Source organism: Syngnathus leptorhynchus, chromosome 20 (assembly GCF_054491065.1).
Source record: "Syngnathus leptorhynchus isolate UIUO chromosome 20, UIUO_Slep, whole genome shotgun sequence".
In the NCBI taxonomy this organism is placed as follows: domain Eukaryota; kingdom Metazoa; phylum Chordata; class Actinopteri; order Syngnathiformes; family Syngnathidae; genus Syngnathus; species Syngnathus leptorhynchus.
This window is the reverse complement of record NC_141214.1, coordinates 1,654,244-1,677,336: the sequence shown is the minus strand read 5'-3', so window position 1 is coordinate 1,677,336 and position 23,093 is coordinate 1,654,244. Positions and strand designations below refer to the sequence as shown.

The following is a 23,093-nucleotide window of genomic DNA, read 5'->3' as shown; positions in this document are numbered from 1 at the left end:
GACCAAGCGCACCGCTTTGCGGCAACTCTGTCATCAATACGCTTATCTACATAACGGCAGGTTGCAAAAGACAATTTAAAAACACCTGTTGTGACATCTCAAGTTAAGAATGTTACACCGTGTGGTATTTTGTTGTTAAATGAATATGCATGAGTGACATAATTAAAAAAAAAAAAAAAAAAAAAGATTTGCAATCCAAAACAGTATTCTAACACGTACGGCGACAATCTCACGCCTTGAATCGTGTTGAACTTCACTCAGCATTGCAATTTTGCAACAGCTATCATTCATTTCAAACTTACATCAACGCATTTATTTGTATTCATTTTGACGTTCGAAAAAAAACAAAAAATTGGGCGATGAAAATACATTTTTCCCTTTTTTTTTTGTTTTTTGTTAACTCCCTAAAGTTGCAGTGATATTGTATCGCGCAGTTTGTCATGGTTGATATATTGCCCAAAAAAGCGTGGGCCGATTCGAGCTGATTTATAGCGTTTTTGTTTTGCTATAATGGGCTGAGAGAAAACACAAGTACAGCAAAAGTAGGAAAACCCGATTGAGTCAACGCTATGCATAAGCCACAAGTGAAACAATACACATTAATCAGCAACTATTTCACCGTTCAACGGATTTTTGCATCTCAGACCGGGTGGTCTAATCTACGCATGGATAGCGCTTGTATATAAGTGACATCCATAATCTGACAGCTCCTCGTTCGTTCCCTTGCCAACCCGACGACAAACCTCTGAACACTTGCGGGAAGGCAGAGTGGCCTCCTTATGATGTCTGCGAGTGCAATAAAATGTTGTCAGAGATACTAATAAAAACAGTCAGGCAGTAACCTTCAGAAAAATATTAGCCGAGCATCTCGGAGACTAAGCTTCTGGCATTTAGGGGGTTTGTAAAACTGTCTACCCTTTTCAGACACGCGAGGAAATCGATGCTTGACGCATACAATTTGGTGGGCTTCGGCCGCCCTGAAATTTTGTCGAGGAAATGACAGAAGATCTGACAAGTCAAATTTGATTGCTGAGGTGGAAAATTAAAATGAAATGAATCTCACAAAGAATCTATTGAAATCAGGAAAGTACCCGAGCAAAGATTCATATTATCGATTCAAGCTGGCAAACCGGAGACGTGAGCGCTCTTAGTTCAACTTTCTTTTGTTGCAGCCCGGCAGCGGCTTTTTGCAGATAAATAAAACAAATCTCTTCCGCGCTGCGGGAACCGATTTGCAATAAGAGATGTGCCGGAATTGTTAAAAACTTCCGATGACTTTGACTTTTTCAAAAGGTTATGTTTTGGCCTCCATTTGCTCTCTCAACGCGGATAACAAAGTTAAAAAGCATCTTCTTCCCTGATAATTGTCAAAAGGTGGAAAAACACCAGAGGTGGAAAAAAAAAAAAAAAATGCGATTTTTAGAAAACAACTGCAACTACAAATGGAATGTTTGGCAAGAAGGGCTTATTAATTTTACTCTCTACGTGTAACGCTATGAAAAAAAAAAGCAAGTCAAAGCATCCAATTAGACTTACAATTTTAGGCGCAGAGGAAAAGCTTGAATTCCATCGCTAATTGAGCCTATGATAGTTTTGGCAACACAGATAAAGGCATCCTAATGGGCTGAAGCAAATTACTCGGCTCATATAATCAGCAAGGCTCGGAAAAGGCCGAGACTGGAAGTGTGAGGGCAACTTTATGCCGAGAGGATGACGGGAAAAGAAGCAAAACATTTTTTTTCTCAGACTTTACCCTAAGGAGGGAAGATCGAGGTGACTTCTTCACAATACCTTCCGCTTATGTTAAAAAAAAAAAAGACCTTTTCCGACAGTGTTGATATGCTCCATTGCCTCATTTTGCAGATTGCTTTCTTTTTGTCGGGGGTAAAAAAAAGACACAATAGCCCCAGCTGACTAATCACAAAGCTGGCGCTGCCCAATACAAAGTGTCACTGAAGAAAAAAAAAAAAAAGCCACCCTTGGTACATCGAAAGTGATGATGATCGCAGATGGTGCGAACGAAAAAAGTGCTCAGCGCATCTCTGGAGGTTCGCACGCTAGCCGAGCTGCTGTCGCTACTTTTCCAAAATAGACTGCGGGCCATTAGACATGCAAATAAAAACATGGCTTGAGACCAGTTGCGAGACTTCGCATGCTAAATGACAGGTAATGAGGTGACTGGAAAACCGGGGGACCGATGGCAAGCCAACTTTTGTTTGGCCAAAAAACAAACATGGCGTATGAGACTCACCCCACTGCAAGGGAGCGAGCTGGAGATGCTCCAGGACCAGCTGGTTGAGGACTCCTTCCACGCTGGCCTCGCCGTGACGCCGCAGGGAAGGGTGGGCTGTGGTTAAGGAACACTACCCAGAAGCTTTAGGCCGTTGGGATCGACTTGATGAACTTGATTTTGAAATTCACCCTCGGTTCGGACTCTGACGAATGTTCGCAGCTCGTTACGAAATGTCCGCGGTGGTTTGTTCGAGAGCGCCGCTTTTAATGACACAAACTAATGTCGGGTTATTACGGCTATCAGTGTTCACCTCAAAATGTCAAGGACTGCTGGGAAATATGTTTTTGTAAGCGGACTCCAGAGGTAGTAACAAACGAATCAATACTGCGCCGCAGCAAATATGGCTATCGCGGAGCAATTATCGAGATAACATACAGCGATAATCGACACGGCTGACATTTGGATGCGGGGTAGATATGGTGCGACGACAAACTTCGATTAACCTTCGCCGTACAGCGAGCGACGAGTCCAAAGAAGCTCGAGTAAAATACGAGTGACGCACTGACACGAAATTGACGAGATAATGAATGAATGGAGTTCCTCAGGGCTCAGATGTTGGCCCACTTGACTAAAAACGAGTTTGACACGTCTGTCTTAGAGACCAGACTGTCTCCAAGTCTATCTTTCAAGAAGCCCGCAACAATGTCGGTGTGAGTAATGGCTCCGCGTTCAGATTGACACACAAGAACATTGCTTGGCCGTGTCAAAGTGTCAAGCGCGGAGCCCATAAGCGTCGCCATCTGTCAGCGCTGAGGAACAAGTTCCCCGCTGGCCAGAGGGCCTCCAGATGTAGACTCCAGATGTCTTTTATCACTCGTCTGATTTCCGACACCTTTAAAAATATATGGCTGCCTTATGGAGTGAGGCGGCTAAAGACTGAATCATAAATCCAAAGACTCCATTCCACGTGTTTTACGTCAAGCCAGCGGAAAAGGATATGATGCTCCAACAGATGCCCAGCTTGCTGTTGATCTGGCAGCCCTGAGCATGCTGTCGCTCCTCCTCCAGCTGTTTGAGGCTAGTCAAGCAAATTGTCTCCTGGTCGGGCGACGGCAGACTATCAAAGTCAAACTTGTCAACCTGGATGGCCATCCTGGAGGAAAGAAAATGATCTCATCTGTCACATCTCTTCACGTACTGTTTTACACACACAAAAAAAAAAAAAATCTATTGTGTCCAGAGACGCATCAAAGAAGAAAACATTGCAATTATCATCAGGCAGCTTTTACAACAAAGCAGCAAAAATGAGATAATGATGCTTCAAAACAACATGGGCGGGCGGCTAAACGGCAGGTCTTGCAGCAGAACAACACTCACCTTTGAAGATTAGCGGCGTACGGCTTATGTCAACGACTGAAGTCCCGTTTTCAAATGGCTGCTGCTTTGTCATTCTTCAAACACATTGCACACACTAAAACTAAAAATACCGCAAGGCAAATGGACACGGGAGAAGTAATTACGCACGACCACGGACGTTACACTTCAAACGAGACTAACGGGAGAGAACTGAAAAGGTTATTTCATTGTTCTTCCTAAATATTGCAGCAGTTCATATCAAACGTATACCGACAAATTATAGTTTCTACGTACCAAATGAGTTAATAATTCCAGTCAATACAAACATCAAGCCGTGTAAGATGCTTCCATGAACGTGATGGACCAATTTTACCAGCCAGAACAATCTCTTGGTATGGCAAGAGAGAAATTTGCAGGCACAACACGTTATCGTCTCTTCTCGGCGATATGATTGTGTCATCTTTTTCAGGATTAGGCCATCCCGCAAACCAATCTAAACCGTTACGAGACTTTCAATAACACAGTGCGTGCTGGAGTGGCCGGCGTGGAACGTCGCAGTTGATTTTGTCTCCCTGTCTGGCTCGATAACGCCTTTCATGAAATTCGACTTCTTGGATTGAGGAAGGAATGAGCGCTTAGGATCTGGATATTCGTACACAGATTTTGAAAGGCAAGTTTGCATCTGTTTTGTAATTTCATCTGTCTATGAATAGTCAATTCTATTTTCTTTTGGCTTGGCTTGCCAAGCTGAGTGTATCTCATTGGCATTTTCGTGACTCCCAATGAGTTTTACGGCAAGATAGAGGTGAGCTGAAGGCATTTATCAGCACATCCAATTCAAAGATGATTATTCGGGCTATTTTGCTTGATGAAATCCATTCAAGGCAGCGCCGTCTGGCACCCTTCGCAGAAGCTTTTGTTTGCTGACAGTCCTCTTCAAATACAGAGGTGCTACGCCCTCATCATGTTAGCCAGAAGGGTGAAATGTTGACAATGAACGGGAATGAATGCGTGATCTTTTATTCGTGAGATTAGTCGCCTCCGCATCTTGAATCATCCATTGAAATGCTTCGAACTGTAAAATGGCTTTGTGATCTAATTGCTGTAATGTTTTATCATATTGTGCAGTGCTTCATAAAAATATGCACTGTATCAATTCAATGGTCATTGTGCTGCTCCTTCTGGTGTGTGCACTTTATCCTCCAGGGGGCGGTATAATAGAGACTATTATATCTTCAGCGGTTTTACTAATTAACGGGAAGACGCTCTCGAAGATGCCTGCCACACATCTATTTGAAAAACCACACACGTCAAAAAGCATTGGTTCCGGCGGGCTTGACCTCTGACATTGTGCTTCTAATTACCGCCATCTCACAATAACTTGGCAGTGATGCCGGTCTAATGTCGGGAATAACACCAGCTCAGAAGGTCGCTGGGAAGCGACCCGTTGCTAATTAAATGTCATGTTACCTTTCCACCAAAAGTACACAATGATTATATCAAAGCGTATGGGCCCGCTTGCATCTCTGAAATGTTGCCGTTGTCAACAAAAAGCCACGGAGAGCAATGGAGCACGTATTTGCAGAATGGCGGAATTTGCGTTTGGAGAGATGACAATGCCACATCGATGCTTTCTTTCACATCTGACTTATTTTATAACCTTGTATATCTTTTTCATTTCAGGTTTCTTCTACATGCGTATGTGAGAAGCGATCGGACTCCTGCCCATCCCAATGCGGATTTCCACGCAGCGTTTCACGACAGCCGTTCTTGCATCTTTTCTGAAGAGGCTCCAACGAGTTTATGCCGCAGGGGAAGAAGCCGTGAGCTCCTGTTTTCATTTGGGCGGGTTATATTTAGCTCACGTGCGAGAGCTTAGGGCGGAGATCCATGGAAGCCTATGCAGAGGCAGGCGAGAGCGAGCGTCTATTTTTAGACTGCGGCTGACTTGGTGTAACCCTTTGTTTGCGGTGGCGGTGGTGGCGGCGGCTCCAACCACCCTTCCTCCTTGCCTCCATCCTTGCCTCACTCAATATGCTGAGCTACATCCAAAACAAATCCTCACACTGCCAATTACGGAACGCACGGGCGCATCCTCGGAGGTTACTGTGCAGACAATCTTCTAATGCGCCGGCCGTCATTAAAAGTGAGGGGTGGGAGGCTATTACGAGGGCTGACAAGAGCGGGCTATTTGTGTTTGTGCTGTTAAAAGCCAGAAGGTTCTTCTGGAGGGTGGGTGGGTGGTTGGCGTCACGCGCAAGTGAGAGGCCTTAACAAGGGGTGAATGAAGGCGATATCATGCAGGAAAAGCCACAGCTGGATTTCAAGCGGGGGATTTTTTTTTTTTTTTTCTCGCTGAAAATAAAGGGTGACACAAAATACACGTCTGATCCGCGACTATCGGTCGGAGCCGATGGCTTTGCCGTAGGGGAGATCAAATCACAGGTGATTGGAAAAGTTCCTTCTGCGTATCTGTCTTCATGAATATTTAAATTGAATGGAGAAAGTAGGCAATTGGCAGATGCACACTATATTATGTTCGTTATCTGTGACAGATGGCTAGGACAAAAGTGTTCCTTTTGCTTGTCTTGCGCCTGCGCTACATCAAAGTGCAGAGATTGTACGTCTGAATGTTCTCTTTGTGGGCTGTGTGTCAAAATAAAACAATGAAGGGGGCCCCACAATTGAACCCTGTGGAACACCATACGACAGTGGGACCAATCAAGACTAACACAAAAAGAACTTTTCAGAATGTCTTCAATAAAAGGCAGCTTATAAATTGGTCTTACATTCAAAAGCACGTCTTAATAAAGATTTTTTTTAATTAAATGGGGTTTTTTTTTTAAATAGGAAAAAACCCTCCTGATTTTGCAGTAACTCCAGCAAATCTCATTTAGCCGGCACCATTGGGGATAACAGACATCTCCGGGGAAGATATTATCTCGCCAACATTTGCTGAGAGGAAAAACATAATTTTCCACCGAGCAAATATGACAAAGTTGGGAATTGTGAATCCCTGGGAGACGTGCATCACCACTGTCGGCTCTCGTCGTTTTCAGAAAACATTGCTCCCATAGCCCGCGTGCACAGCTATTTTCTTCTTTATTGAACACGACACTGCATATTGTGTATGTAATGAGCATTTCATAAATTTAAATGAGACTGGCAGAGCAAACATCCTTGCAGGAGCAGGAGAGAGAAAAAAAATGGTAGTATTCATGTCCAACTGGGATTTACTGAGAATCGACGGGATAACTGACTGCAAATGCATGATGTGCCTTGCAACCACAAAGGGTGAAGGTGGTCACCATGGAAACAAGCTTTGTTTGAAAAGCCCATGCGCTGAGGCGTGGACACGTCTGTTGATAAAAGCGAAGGAGAAATGTTTGAACACAAAGTGGCCGGGCCAACTATATTAGACTTTATTCGACTATGATATCATAAAAAAATACTTCATTTATTTTAACTGTATTATTTAACTGTTTATTTAAAGAGTCAAATATCAAAATCAAAAAATACATTGTCAATTTAAAAAAAACTGTTGTCAGCGTTTTGACATCAACGGTTGTGTAAAGTTATTTTTAGTTACAGTAAAAAAAAAAATGCTGTGCAAGCAGATTATTTTCTATCGCAAAAGTGCCATTTACACTTTTGTGAGACACTTGAAAAATAAAAAAACCCAACAACACTAATATTGTTTGACAAGCACACGGGAGTACAAAAACGCACACAAAAGTTTTGATTATGGTTTGCGCCTCGCTGTGTGATGTAGCGTCAGACTTCAGGGACAGCAAACAACACAGTGCCAAAAGCCATTTCGATGTCTCACTCCACCAACATCATCCAGAAGATAAAGAACCGGTAATAACTTTGCACTCAGTGACACCAGGAAGCAACACTCCGATGTGAAATATTGCCTTCACGTCAAAGAATGTCATTTACTGGACAAAAAACGAAACATTCTCTTTTTTTTTTTTTATATCCTTACATTCAACACCATAAAAATGTCGATTGAATGTAATATTTTCTTCTTTTCATACTCTTGGTGTTCCATTTGGTTAAAAGCTACTTGTACGCATTATTTTCTTGTAAATTGCTTTTAAATTCTGAGAAAATATTGTGGACTACTCCATATTCAAGGGCGCGAAAAATCTAACACCATATTGCGCAAAAGGTTCTCATGCATAAAAATTGCCTTTCCAGAATGAGACCAAATTGTGACGAAAACGTAGGATCGCATATAATTGATGGCTATTGAAATGCATTTTTTGTTCACGAAGGCTTCACGGGAATGTTGACCGTTGAGTCATCGCATGTTTACGAGGTCACACACAGATATTGGACGAGAGGGACTGGCTGTCAGTCTCTGCTTCAATTCATCCAAAGGTGTATCAAGTTGAGGTCAAGGCTCTGTGCACACAAAACTCTCTCATCCATGTCTTTATGCTTTGGGCACTGATGCAAAGTCAAATGGGAACACTACCGGGTAGTCTCCTAAGCGCCCTTTGGCTAGGCCACGACCTTACCAAGTTTTGGAGATAGGACTCTCGATTCTGAGTTGAAGAAGACATACCGTTGTTTTAAACACACTAACCTGGAAGTTAGCGTTTGACTCGCTAGTCATACAATGAAGCACGTGGGTGATTGACAAAATCATTTTTCCGGCTCGTGGGGCTCAAAAGCCAACCCTTTGCGCATCGTGGATGCAAAGACTTGAGAAAACATCTTGAGCCTGACATCTCATTCATCACGAGGCAGAAGCAAAATACCAAATGACACGCGGGGAGGTGGGCGTGATGATGCGACGCGTGCCTCGCGAGACGGGAGATTCGCCAGCCTATAGCCTTGTTTTGCTCTGTATGCAAAATCATCAATCTATTGCCGCTACTGGTTCGGTCCGTAATATCAGAAAACAGGCAACAAATATTGCGAGCAAAACTGTCTTAAATATCCTGATTATGTCCCTATGTTCAATGTATTTCTTGATTTTATGTTTTTATTTCAAGGCTTTTATCAATGACAAATGACCACAGGTAGCAAGTCCGAGATTATTCGCTGGCGACGGATGGCCTAATAGAATTTACACGGGCCACATTTCCATACACGCGCACTTGATTGTTATCTATTTCAATTCCAGAAAATAACGGCTCACGCTGAAAATAAATTTCACCACCATACCCGCAAATGAAAAGCGTTTCATTTGCTTCTATCGCTTCAAGTGTATTTATTCCTTTTTCCTAGAACGCTGACTATCCAAGTCATTTTACACAATGACATTCCGTCCCCGTGGGAAAAGGTTTATGAGTCACCGTGCCTTTGCCGGTCCGTTTACTGAGAGAAAATACTGACAGTAATCATAATTTGCCACTCTGCCGAGAAATGGGGACATATTTCCCAGTGAAGGAGCACCAAAATAAGACATATTAAGACGTGAGATAATTGATGCATATTTCTTATGGGGGTCACAAAATGGGGGAAGTAGTGAAATGTAAATGTCTCGCCTCAGTCGGTAATTTTTGTTCGATGTGGCCGTTTCATCTTTGCAAAAAATTCTGGAGCAAAAAACTGAAGTATACCCTGACGGGCGACATGTAATTTCCATCATATGGCGCAGATTTTGCGGGGGTGCTGCAGCCTGTTCGCCACTCCCGATTTAGAAGTTTGCTTACCTTTGGCACTCGCTGGCATGGAGAACCAGGTCTTGGTTGTTTTTGGCACTGACGGTGAGCTCGTGTTCTGTTGGGTTGAAGATATCCAGCAGGAGATGGCACTGACGGGTGCTGTGGGGAAGAAGAAGAAAAAAAAAAACCCCACATGTTAGTCAGTTAAATTAACACATTCTGTGTCATTGATGATTATAGACGCCAAAGATATGAACTGAGTTGGCAGTGAATGAGTTAAAAGTGACGCTCACGGCAAAACTTTTGAGAGACATTTCACTGACACCTGTATGTCTAAAACAGGTTCTGAAGCCCAGTTGGAGGCTCCATCAATCTTTGTCAGAACATCAAAAAGGAAACGACGCTTTCATGAGAGTGTGGAGGCCTGGTTGGAGCGGGCCACTTTCTTTATAGGGGAAAAAACATAAGAGGGGCCAAATTTGCGATTGAGATCAAACGGGAGGGAGGAGACCATACTGGCTTTTAAGCTAAGTGGATATTTCGTCTTCTGGTAATGATGGAAGAAAGGGAATTAGACTGACGTTTTTTTTTTTTTTCCGAGTGATGTCGTAGGACCTCCTGTTTCAATATATTCATCTCGACTGCACGGGGAATTTACCGTCCGCCACTTCCCACGACACAAAACACAAAGGATGAGCCGTAATTACAGTGTCTAGAAAGCAAAGGAAAATATAGAAGTTGTTCAAAAAAAAAAAAACATACGCGCTTAGTGTAAATTAAACATCCCATCAGCTCGTTTTGCCTCCGGGCAATAGGGAAAGTCATTCCCAGCTCGCTTTCTGTCTCTCCAATCCTCGAGTTAATAGAGGATTACGGCGCGTTCGCCCAAGTCGCTAATAAACTGCGGCGGCAATTAAAGGAGCATATTTTTTAGGCCAACCTATGTTTCTTTAATTGTCTTGTTGTCTCTGTCGGCAGACGTGATTAACAGGCCGAGCGGGGCGAGCTACTGATTTATAGGCCGGGGCAGTAAGCCGGGGCAATCAATCAGAGCCACCCGATAAGAACCACAGACTCATTGCTCTTGCGCTGTCCAACCCAGATCAAGACGGGGATATAAACAGCAGACAATGTGGATTTCTGGATGCTAGTTTTGCTCCAAAAGAACAATAACGCCAGCCTAAAATAACACGGAGCAATAGTGGATGCGGAGGCTCCACCTGACGGAGCCCAAACGTATTAAGCATTCATCTGAGCTACAAGGGAGGGCACGTAGATTTCAAGTGGATAAATGATTCAAAACTGCCAATAAGGTCTTCCATTTTGATAACGGTAAAAGGATTAAATTCCCCGCCGTTGCCGGAATGCCAAAGAATGAGACGAACGTGAAAGCGCTGCCGGGTGAGCCCGACTTTGATACACCGAGGTAAAATTATACTTCGAGCGTATACGCGGCGGTGACTAAGGAAGACGACCTTTACTCGTGATTATTTCAGGTACAGCGGCAAGTGTGTCAGAGGGGAAAGAAAAAGAAAGTTAATGAATGCCACTGTCTGTTTCACAGATTTCTGCTAACAAATGAAGAGGAGGATCTTGTGAAAAGTCTTCAAAGCTAGTCCTGACCATTCATTCCAGGTCAGATCATAAATCTGAAAAAAACAGGGCAAAATGTGGAAGTTGGTGGGTTGTGAGGTTGGTGGAGAAGACAAAAAAAAAGCACGAGATTGATCAATGAGTCTGGAAGTGCTGATGTTGCCACTCTGCAGTAGGAACTCCACTAAATGTGCATTCTATTGAAGCAAGTGGAAATGGATAAAAACCTAGCACCCGTGTCACAAAGGGCTACTTTAGCTGGCTAGGCTATAAATAAACGGATTTGTAGTAGGGAAATCACATTTTCAGCACATAAGTAAAAGTGGACCATTTCCCACGGCTTGCACATCCATCAGCTGTTGGCGACACAAAGCAACAAATGTTGCTGCTGTAACTGACTTCCGTGTAATCCCAAGGGAGAGTTTGGTGGAAAAAAGACATTTTATTCCCAAGGCGCAAAACATACAAAGTATATGTCTTTTTTTTTTTCTTCAAAGTATAGATCACTGCAAATTTCACACGTGCCGTTTCACTGCCACTCCGTTGAACACATCTGACACCTTTTATACGGCCAAAGCCCTGGAAGAGCGAGTCGGAGGAAAATAACAAAATGGTGTCACTCCCAGCACGGGGAAAGGTCAAAGAGGAGCCTTGCAGCCAGGTTGGAGAAAAATGCTGTTTAAATGATGCTGTAGCCGCTAAATGGAATTTACGGCCACATGTTTTTATGTATCAAAAGTCCCCGGGAACAAAAAAAAAAGTCAAATGTGCTGACTAAATGATGACGTGAGAAAAGAGAGAGCAATGTTGGAGAAAAGACATAGCGTAAGTATAAAATAAGATGTGAGAAAGTGCAGAGTGTGCAAAAGGAGCAACACCAGCTCTAAGTGGTTTGGGGTGACAAAATTGATGACAGTTATCATTGGGAAACAGGTCAAACTAGAAGTCCAAATACAAAAACATCTGAAAGAAAAAAAAAATTATATATTCTAAGATTAACTTTTGGAATATTCCGTCCTTTTTCTAAACTAGATTTTTTTTTTTTGTTGCAATATTGGAATATCCAAATGAACCTTCACGTGCCTTTAAAATCTTGATTTTTGCCAAATATTTTGAGCTTGAAATGATCAGATAAGGGAGCTAATCCTCCCCGAGATGCCTCAACGGTTGACAGGCGAGCCATCCATCTATCAACGCTGACCTCAAGATGGATGGCGTACGCTCTGGGTATTATTACGGCTAATGGTTCATCTCAAGCGCCCATTACGCTGCCACGACGATCGCAACCCCCACCCACCCCCAGTTTCAGAAGGGAGTCCACTGGAGGAGCTGAAAAGTCAAGAGTGACAAGGAATCGAACGTAGTGTACGAGGCACATTGAGTGAAATCCATCACCAGGGAAGGAAAATGCTCAAATTAACCCAGATTGTCGCTGTGTGGGCACTTTATTCCCACAACTTTTTATTTTTTATTGACAGCAATTCTCCTCACTGTATGTTACCTGGTTGCGGGCAGGGTGCTAACCCTTGTGAAGAACACAGACGGCTCAACATCAACATGGACCCCGACGGACAGCTCCCTGTAATAGCCCTCCACTTTGCCAGCTCCGCCGGAGTACTTGAAGTTGAGAACCGCCTCTAAAGTCTGCAAAAAAAACCACAAAAAAAAACACGAAACTAAGAAATATGCCACAATAATAGTGTTTCATGGAAGAACATGTTGTAATGGGGGTCAGATTGGAGGCAGCGCATTATTTTGCCATTCCATCAGCCCAAGCGCTACTGCCGCTTTTAAGACCGACGCATCCAAAGTCATTACGGTGGGGAAAAAAAAATATGAAATGCATGGCAGCGCAGCTATTGTGTTGTTTAATGAAATGGAAGTGTGCTATTACACCCAGAATGCTTTGAGCCGAGAGGCAGACGCTTTGATTGGTGTCTCAAAGCCAGGATTTGGAATCAACATGTGGCTTCCTAAATTGTGAGGAGAGAAGATTGAGCGCCAATTGCTGGCTTTGTGAACACACAAAGTCCTCTGTCGAGAGAAAGGAACAGCGTAGACATTTTTTTTTATGGACATCTCTTTTGCCAGCACTTCACTTGACTTGGCTGAGGTTCTATTTACACGCAGCAAAAGCTAGCAAAGCTGATGGCTTCTGTTTACCCACACACACATTAAAAAAAACAACAACACACAAACAGTGCCAAGCAGCCGGATTCAAATAGCCCAAACTATCTTTCGCTGAAATCTTTAATAACAATGCAGTTACAGAATGACATTTTAACTCTATTTGCACAGCGGCAGAGGAAAAACAGGCTGTGCCGATAACGGGCTGCAAATATTTCATGGGGTGAAACAAAAAAAAAGTCTTTGTCGATGTGACACCGGCGCCTCTGCCAAATGTTTTCTCCGATACTTTTTCCACATTTTATAGAAAATGCTAGCACAGGGAATGTAAGCAGAGTATAATTTGCAGGAAGCTGTGATCCGCCGGCTGCCTGTATGGCACTAATGGCCTCAGCACGAGTCTCCGGAGGTTGTCTCCGAGACGCCGGCAAACACTGATTCCCGTATCCCTTTTTTTGCCGAGCGCAACGCACTTAAAGTTCCACATCTGTTCAAAGCGCTCCCTCTCTGTCAGCTCTCCAACTCTTCGGGAAGCCTTTTTTCAATCACACCGGACCGAGCAGTAATAAGCCGACGGCGGCAGAAGTGAGCGTGTCGCAGGGCCGAGCTCCATCAAACAGGCCGACCACGTACGCCGGGTCAACGAGATTAGGATGACTTGTTTGTTTGTTTGTTTGTTTGTTTGTTTGTTTGTTTGTTTGTTTGTTTGGCTGGCTGGAGAATCTCCATTCAAACTTTTTGACCCCAACAACTATGTCTTATCAAATTGTATTTTTGTTCCTCGGGCTTGTGAAAATCCATACAAGGAGCAAAGAAGCGTTTGCAAAACTAGCCGTCAAAGTAAAAAACGAGCTCGATCTGCCATACGTCACCGGCATCCATAAACACAGATGACTTCTCCTTGATTTAAAAGTGCCAGGGAGCAAAAATGACAAGTGTGCCGCGGGTTTAAGCGGTCCACACATCCAAATTTTCTCGCCTGAGGAGGTAAAGGAGCATCTCGTGGGAATCGGTGTAATGGTGAAATGGAAAAGAACATCTGTGATGGCATTTGGGTGCGTTTGCCAAAAATACATCACCATGAAGAAACGTGTGCCGCCGTCATTATCTCTCTTGTACTCCCGTTTGTAGATTCCTTTATTAACACACAAGCTAATGGCGATAACTACTCCCCGCCAGCCTTATTTTCCGCTGGTTGATAAGGCAGAAGCGTCCTTATCTTAATGCATACAACCAAATTAGAATTAGCACCGAGCCTCGACTCAATTCTCCTTTTTCTTCTTTTTTTCAGGGTCGACACAAACAACTTACTTCTTCTCGCCAGTATTGGAAAAGCCAGATAGATCATTTTGATGGCTTTTGATGAGGTTACGCAAAGGCTGACTGTGTACCTAATTGTCCTTAAAATAAGACTTGAACCCTGCTTAGGAAGCATCTGCTCGCTAGAACGAAAGCAAGCCGCCAGCCAGGAGAGATATTTAGTCACGTTGCGGTGTGGGCCCCTGTGGAAAACTTGAGTGATGACTGGAGGGCATTGGGATGCAATATAGCTATCTGCTGGGACCGCATCTCGTGTGTGCAGCGAGTGTCAATCACTGAACCAATCAGTTCGCCCCCCAGGGTGCTCAGTTGCCATACAAAAGTGTGAAGTTTAGAAGAAAACATCCTGTTGATAGGATTCTATTGCCCTGTGCGGGAGATTTTCTAATACCAGATGCCACATTTGATACTTCTTTTCCGTCTAAGAAAAAAAAAAGCTTTGGAATCATCCGATCAAAACGGCTGACCCTGCATTTTTTGCCTTGAAGATATAGCTTGGAAATGAAAGTTGTTTTTAAGTAGACTTGGCAAAGCCTCCATTCACGTGTGAGTCAAGGCGAGGCGAACATCGAACCCACGGGTGCCTCAAACAGGGGAGCTCTTTTTTTTTTTTTTGCTTGCACTATTTGTAGGTGTCACTTCATTAACCAGCAAGCCCCATAACACAGAAAAAAAAAAGCCAGTTTGGCGCCCAGGGCGGACTGTGAAGCACAAATTTCCAGGCAGCCACAAAACTGTGAAGTTAGATTCAGAGATGGACACAGGTGGCGGAAAAAAAAAAAATCACAGCTATGCACTCGCTATTAGTTTTATTTTTATGCTCACAAAAAGATGTGACCCTCGCTTTGCTCAAAGTCACCAAAAAATGCAAAATTGATGAAAAAATGAAACTATCAAGCACAGACATGGTAAAAAGTTCGTTAACTCAGTTACTACTACTTGTACTTCTCACTTTTCAAAATAAGAAAACTGAATCTGAAACCCAAACAGTCCAAAAAGCTTGAAACGATGACGAAATAGACCTGGACGCACCGGCGAGACGCTTGTATTGCTACAAAGCGTGGATGATACACACAAGCACGCAACAATTACCTGTCAAGTAAGAACGCAAGTGGAATGGATGGCGCAGCACAGTGGCATCCAAATCCCTGGTTGTGGGCGACTGCGATACGGTCGGACAGCTACGCTCGGCCAGGCTGACTGGATTTCATACATGAATTGAAGTCTAGTAAGTATGATGAAATGCTTGACTCTCTATTAATTACATGCTGGCAGCCTTGCATGCAAGGCACGGCACCGGGAGTCAACAAAGCTAACTTTATCGTGATTCATGACTGTGTGGATTCTGTACCCGTTGCGGAGTGTCCGGAGCAATGGATCATAAAGATAAAAAAAAAATAAAAATAAAATAATTGCTACTCTCTGTGACCTCATCCCGACACGATAGCGTCGAGTTTATTTGCAAAGTAATGAATAATAATACCCCGGTAGGTATCTCGAAGGTGAGCAGACTGGAAACAAAGTGCAATGAAGTTTTTAATAAAGCAGTGGTTCTCAAAATGTGGCTCGTGAACCTTCTGGGGTTCGATCTTGAGCGTCCCCAAAATACATCGACACAAAATTGTCACTTTTTGCCGTTTGGGAAAAGTCATAATGATTTGAATAAGTTCCGTAGGGTTAGAAAAATAATCATCTGCCTACAATTTGATTCATTAGAATGCAAAAAACAAAAAACCGCAGAGCCAGAGGATGCAAGTTATGATGCATCACTCATTTGTCACCCACTGACTCATTCCCCCCCCCCCATGCAACCCCCAGAAGATTACTTGAGTGGTACTGTAACAATAAATGTTATGGGTTCAAAATTTCTGCATTTTCTGAGGCCGCTGTTAACTCTGAAATGTCAAACATGAAGTGTAAAATGTTCCTGTATTCGATATCCACTCAAATGGCTCTGACTATTGTACTATTCACATCTCTGTGGAAAAAATAAAATGCACGTCCTTGCTTCAGTCAGTAAGCGGGATTCTGAGTGTCCTCAAAAGTGCTAACCCTGGACCCGAGACCTTTTAAGACCCGGTGGTAAACCAATAAAATGACAAAAATACCAAAATATGAAACGGTGGAGATTCACAACGGAGCTAATAACGAGACATGAGAGCGAGCGGGTCAACAAAGGGTCCACCGTAGCCATCAAGTGCAATGGACGAGACGCGTGGCACCCGAGGGAGGCACCCCGCCACATAAAACAAGATGTTATTGGCTTCCATGTGATAGAAAAAAAAAAAAACAACGAGATGTCCAGAAACAAAAAAAAAAGGATCCAACTGGAAATATCCCAATTCCTAACAGGGCCGTAACTCCGGTCTTGCCAGAATGAAATGGCCGCCCGCTCGCTCGCTCGCTCTATGAATTGGATGGAAAATGCCGCGCTGACTCCCCGCCAACGCCGTTATGACAAAGCCATGCCAACAGGTTTGCTGACTCACCGAGGAAGTCGAGTCAAGTGCACCGTTTTTACTTCAATTCACTCAAACGTTAGCAAGCCTTTTTTTTTTTTTTTATCGTCTCCCAAAGGTTTAATTTGACTATCTAAGTGGAAGCGGGACTCCTCCAGGAAACCACTCGACATCTGCAGTCAAATGCACCGGAGTGATTAATACACTGCAATTATCATCAAGTGGAATAGCAAAATTAGAAAGGTCTATAATTACATACGTTGTCAAACAAATACTCGGGTCGGGGTAAGGCGATGCCAGGCGTTCAACGCGGCTTCTGCAAAAGACACCGCCAATGTCTCGAACCCCCCGAGGGATTCCACAATCCGAAGCTTCTCCGTGACGAGTTCTCCGGTACCTGACGTCTCATCCATCCTCTCACTTTAGCTCACTCATGGCCCGTCGTCATTTATCGCCGCCGTGCTTTCTGTTGAGGCGAGCTCGTCGACAGGCTGCGACGGGCTGATAAAGCGGCGGAGGTAGAAGTGCCAACAGATGGCGGTTGCAACCTTCAAACACATCCAAGAATGTCACTTCATCCTTTTTTTTTCTGGCCAGCCAGAGCCAATTCTGGACGAGTACAGCAAATATGCTGAGGATTACACGACGTTGTTATGACATCATCGAAGGCGTGCCGACGTTATGAACTGATCATTTTGCACATTGCCTGAATAAACCTCGCTTGTTGAATAAAAAGCTCTTTGGCAAAGGTAATAAAGCGGATCACGGGGCCAATGACGACAAAACAACACCTTTGGATTAGTCTCAATTACCCCAAGTCGCATTTCCGGGCAAAGCGCGGTAAACTTTCCGAGACCTGACGGCGAGAGCTAAAAATAGACGTCCTTTGACAGATTGCCGCGCGTTGCGCTGCTCCGAGCCCAGCCCAGCTCGCCGCCACGAGAGGGATGGATGGTTTATTTAGTCCACGTGTTGACGTCCCCCCCAAGGCGTCACAGTTGCGTTAAATAAGGGCAAACCTTTCAGTGTTTGTCAGCAGCTTGGGAGGGAAAAAGGACAAGCGAGGCGCTCCGTAAAATAGAGCAACTCCGATAAGGCTTTCAAACTTTTCGCAATGCTTCACGTCTGGATGGTAGCGAGGGTGCACTTTTCTGCAGCCTACTTTCATAAATAATGCGGAATCATTGCGCCCATTCACAACCGGTGGAGTGTTTGTTGTCTACTCAATTGCTTTCTTTTTTTTCTCCCCTAGACCATGTTTACAACACCTCTAAACAATTTATGAAACAACACAGCTACACGGCAAAAGCACCCTTCTTAATCCCCAATCAAAGCAACAAGCAAATATTTTGGGGTTGTTTGCTTTTTTTTAAATGTTGCGTCATTTTAAGACATTTAAATATGCTGGAGATGATTTGTTTGTTAGCTTGTAAACAACAATCTAATTTCTACTGCTACACTGGGAGTAAAGCTCCTCCTTGAAAAGCAAAAACCTGATGATGATGATGATGATGATAAACAAGCCAAAAGACAAAAGTGTGGGGGGGGTTAATACCGAGAACGTCATTTGGTCGCTAAAACGAAGGATCGCATTTGGGCAGACAGCTGTGGCAGTTATAAATATCCGTATCACAAGCTGGGATCGGCGAGCTGAAGCGCCGTCTGCGGCACTCGCCGGCTAAAAATAGCACTCAGGCTGGCAGGCAGAGGGACGAAACCCACTCTGCTTTTTTTTTTTTTTCTTCTTTCTCCCTCCTCTCACAATGTGATTAGCGCTAAACAAGCTCCGCCTACTGGAACCATCAAGCACGTGTTGTATTCGAATGGGATGCAGATGTTTTCTGTGGTCGTGACAAATATGGGCAAAAATCAGATCTTTTCAGACCATCTGCTTTTGGAACAAGATAATTACACGTTTCTCATTATGCTCGGTGGCAGTTTCAAACAAATAGCTGATTATTGTTGCAAACACAGGTTGGCTTTAATGCTTTTGTGATTTGGAACAAAAAATATTCTGCTCGTTGGTTTTTGTCTTTCAACGTCTGAGGGAAATTTGTTCCTATGATATGATAATCACACATCACAGTCATGAATTATTTTCTGTGTCTGCACTTTGCCACCTCTGTTGTGTTTTCCAACAAATAGTGAGTGCCTAACCAATCAATTTTATCTTACAATATTGCTTGTGGATTAGTTAAAACAACAACACCGTCCCAATTATCACACACTGCAGACTTTGTCATTGCAGAGTTGACAGGAGCAAGTAGACTCAAAGCAAAATAGACTAAGAAAGTGCTTGAATTTAAATTTTTGTCTCTTCTGGTTCAATACTTGATTAAAAAAAAAATAATGGGACTGTGCATGCAGTAACAAGACATGATATCCAGAACAAAAAAAATGTCTTGGAAACTTAGACATATTAAATATAATTGGCTCTGGGTGTTTTCATGGGAGGAGGCAGTTTTTTTTTCTGTGCCGCGTTTTTTTTTTTTTTTTTTTCTCCAATGCGTCTTTGGCCAGTGGCAAAAAATGTCACCGAGATTGAGCGGCCAAAAAAGGTCAGCGAGTGGAACATTGTGCCGTCAACGTGGCAAACGCGAGTACTATTTGTACACTTGGGAATGACATTTTCTTGGGTTTCAGCTTCAGGGCGGACTTCTATTAGCTAAAGTGGACATATAGAATTTTGACTCACATATTAGTAAGATCAAATCTTTTGCGAGCTGCCTAGTTTGAAACATTCCATCCTAACTGTCAAACTGCAGCAGTTTTCCTTCCCTGTCGCACACTTTTGCACTTTGCCTGAACTCTGTTTATCTGCAGACACAACATATTCAATTTATGGATAAATAAAACCAGCGGCGGCCTGGTTGGCATGTATTGCTCTCTTCATAAATGGACATATAAAAGCCAACGACTACTTTCATCTTTATGCGTCCGTGCGCTTCACGAGGTTTATTCACCTTAATATGACTGTACTCCCTCTTGCCGGAGTCGCCGCTGACAGCCTTGCTTTCGGGTCTGGGTTTGAGGACTTGACGCAAAGGACTGGAGATTGGCAGGCCTGTCACACTGATTCCATCTGAAATAAAAAAAAATAAAAAAAAGCGACGCAGCATCAGCAAAAGGAGCAAGGTTATTTGTAAGCGGAGGCGAGCGGAAGGAGAACATTCCCAAAGTTAAATATCAGCAGTGTTTGAATATCCTTAATTAGCACACTCCCTTTCGACCTTCTGAGCAAATCTTTGCTTTCCTCAGAAAGATCAGACGGCCTCATGGATTTGTTAATTGTGTCGATTCACCAACCTTGAAAGCAGAAACACAAGCAGCTGTAAAACTATGGCCGCTGCTTTCAATGCACTCCATAAATGCACTTGTGTGACACTGTATAGGAGTTTAAAAAAAAAAAAAAAAGTCAGGGATTCGATTCGGCCGTCAAGGCACTGCCGGAGTATAACGAGCAATAACACGGACACTTTCACGCTTTACGATGTGTAGCCTGTTGAAGGGAGCACACATGACTCTCCGTGTCCCATGCCATGTGAGTAATGGATGGCCAGATGAACGCTGGCAGCGCTCGCAATAACCGCACCCCGCTACCGATCCGCATCGCTCTTGTTCTGGAGAATTGCGTGAGCTCGGCGTTTGTGCACATTTCAACGTCTTCAAATGGACTTTTTGAACAAACACTGGTTATGTTGTCGTATCTGTTTGTTAGAGGGGGGCGGAGTCTGGTGGGGTCGGCTACGCCCTCTAAAGTTCGCACACGGATACTACGGTGTGTGACTTTCGGATTTTGGGTAGGGCTGGAACAGATTCATGCCATTTGCATTCATTTCAATTGGGAAACTTGATTTGATATCCAAGTCAATTGAGTTAGGTGCCACTGTGGGCGGAGCCACCATCTTTACACGTAGACGATGAGCGCATCGATACGGGGCAACGTCGCTGTCCTTAGCTACGACACTCTTCTCACTTAACATGATAAAGCTGCCAGGGAGTCAGGACCCATTTGTCCCGAGTGATGACATCACTTCTGTCGGGTACTGAGTTATGTTGTCGTATCAAGGCGGAGCCAAAGTGAGGGATAAACTCATTTGGGGATATATCGGGCAGGCTCAGCCTGTGTCGAATGTTCCCTCCTGACTGTGTTCTTTGTCTAATGTGCCCCTCATCTAAGGACATCAGGTCCAACAGGGGAAGAAGAAAAAAAAAAAAAAAAAAAACCACAGATCAAGTTGATCGATTAACCGCCTCCATACGTGCATACAAATAGAAGAAAATGATTACTTACCAGCCCCGATATAGCATGACAATCAGTCACTTCTGATCTGGACTATAAATAAACACTAATGTTAACACAATGCGTCTGTGACGCACACCAAGCCTGACACGTGAGCCACAAACCGACGGGCTCGGAGCGTGCCGTTGCAAATCAATTCATTAATAGTAATTAAACCAAAATGCTGCTAATTTCATTCATCGACGACGACATGACTCATCGTGAATTTGCATAGCGAGTCTTGTTTGTAGAGTAGCAGCTAAATTGAATGAATGAGGTTGTAAACACATAGAAGTTCATATTATATGTTTAGTGGACCTTTCCATTAGTCACGGAGAGACTTAGCTATTCATTTTTATCAGGGAACAGTGTAGCAATGAAACAAACATAATTCTTGCTTGGATGAGAAATTCTAGCCAGAATGTTGCCGTCTCTCTTTTTTCCATTTGGACAAAACGGCGTTGCAGTGAGTATAATGGAAGCCATATGACGCCTAAGCCACCTATGCTTGAAAGGGATTAACTGTGTTTAGTTTTGAGTGAAAACAAATTTAATCACGGCGATAGCAGTAACTTTGGAAGATGAATGAACGTCTGTCGCATTCAAGTTTACGCCAAGCGAGGTCCCAAAATGCTGTTTGACTGCCAGGCAAATCTCTTAGCGTTTCACAGCAGACTGAAGGTTTTTTTTCCGTTCTCTTTTATATCTGGTGTGTGATGACATTCACACATCGGTGCACTGCTGGTGGTGCATGTTACGGCACCAGGCAGTGATTGGTTTGGCTAGAGCTCACTGAGTTGGAGGGGGGAACTAAATTCGGGGTGGGGGGTCATGCATACAGTTAGTGCCAGTAGGTCGCAATGCATCCTAAAATACTGAATATAATATAATATAATATAATATAATATAATATAATATAATATAATATAATATAATATAATATAATATAATATAATATAATATAATAATGAATGGCTGCTTTGGTGAGAAAAAAAAGAGCATTAATCTGCTCTTAATAATGCAATTTAATTGACATGTCAGTCCAACACCACCATCAAATGAGTTGAGTGGAGGAAAAAGAAAAAAAAAAACCTGCATCACTGCGTCATAGCAACAGCAGTCAGAGGCTTCGTCTTGGGCAGTACCACGCCTTATCTCCATTATTCAGGGCCTCGATTATTTCTCGGCTAATTAAAAACAGTGCAACGGTATCGTTGAAATGACCTCATGAAGGAAGATAAACACCCAGCGCCGCACGTGTTTACTCTGTCACTCATCTACGTCGGCCAAACACACGCACGCACGCGCCGAGTGGAAATCGGTGTGTTGCAGGCGTCAGTCCATATGGGTCCCCTCATAAATATTTATCGGAGCGAGAGGTTCAACAGTCGCAAGGGGGAGGCGTCTGGAGCGAGGAGGGAAAGAAAGAGTTTGAGCTTGAACTTGAGAGGGGAAAAAAAAAAACGAACGAAAGGAAGGAACATATTGAGCGAGCTCACAGGTAGCCAAGAAGGTCAGACTCTTTTTCTCTCGCTTCAAATTTGGAATACAAATGAGAGGAGAGGCCAGGATATGGCGAGCCAGCTAAAGGTATAGAGACCTTAAAGACCTCTCTCCTGTTACGCCGAATGTGAAATAAGGCAGCCTGATCCTCATTAGCGGGCGAAGGGAAATGTAACCGCGGCTCTCGTCTCGCCTCCGGTCAATTAGGGCACTTCTTAATTGAGAACTCGGCTCTCGTCGTGTACGTTGGCACAAATAGTGCGCAAAAAGTTGCTCCGATTGGCTTCGCAATTAACTACAGGATCACCAACTAAACAAACCAGATAAATATTCTTTATTGATATTTCTTAGCTGGAGGTTTTTTTGGGCTTACCGTCATTCAGGTCCTGCAACAGGTTCTCCTGTCCAGAGAAGTCCAGTTTGACGTTAATGTCGACTGTTAGCGTAACAACCTGGCCGGGCTGAAGCGGCATGTGAGATGCCACTTCCTCCAGATGCCAACTCAGAAAATCCCCAAACACTTTCTCTGCAAACGTAAAGGATAGACAAAAAAGCTTATTTCAAAATAGCTTTGCTTAAAGCAGTTTGAGAGTACTACA

General features: G+C 43.5%; 1 protein-coding gene across 3 annotated transcripts in view; it reads right to left on the bottom strand.

Annotated features, from left to right (window-relative positions):
• The window catches only part of trappc9 (trafficking protein particle complex subunit 9), a 54,579-nt gene that overhangs the window by 16,481 nt on the left and 15,005 nt on the right, over positions 1 to 23,093 (bottom strand). For all 3 annotated transcript variants that reach the window (XM_085901039.1, XM_085901041.1, XM_085901040.1), the window contains 6 exons: positions 22,868 to 23,020; positions 19,673 to 19,791; positions 12,305 to 12,447; positions 9,259 to 9,369; positions 3,234 to 3,386; positions 2,252 to 2,343 (listed from right to left, as the gene is read on the bottom strand). In XM_085901039.1, coding sequence (XP_085757165.1) covers positions 2,252 to 2,343; positions 3,234 to 3,386; positions 9,259 to 9,369; positions 12,305 to 12,447; positions 19,673 to 19,791; positions 22,868 to 23,020 — 771 coding nt within the window. The remainder of the gene's footprint in view (positions 1 to 2,251; positions 2,344 to 3,233; positions 3,387 to 9,258; positions 9,370 to 12,304; positions 12,448 to 19,672; positions 19,792 to 22,867; positions 23,021 to 23,093) is intronic.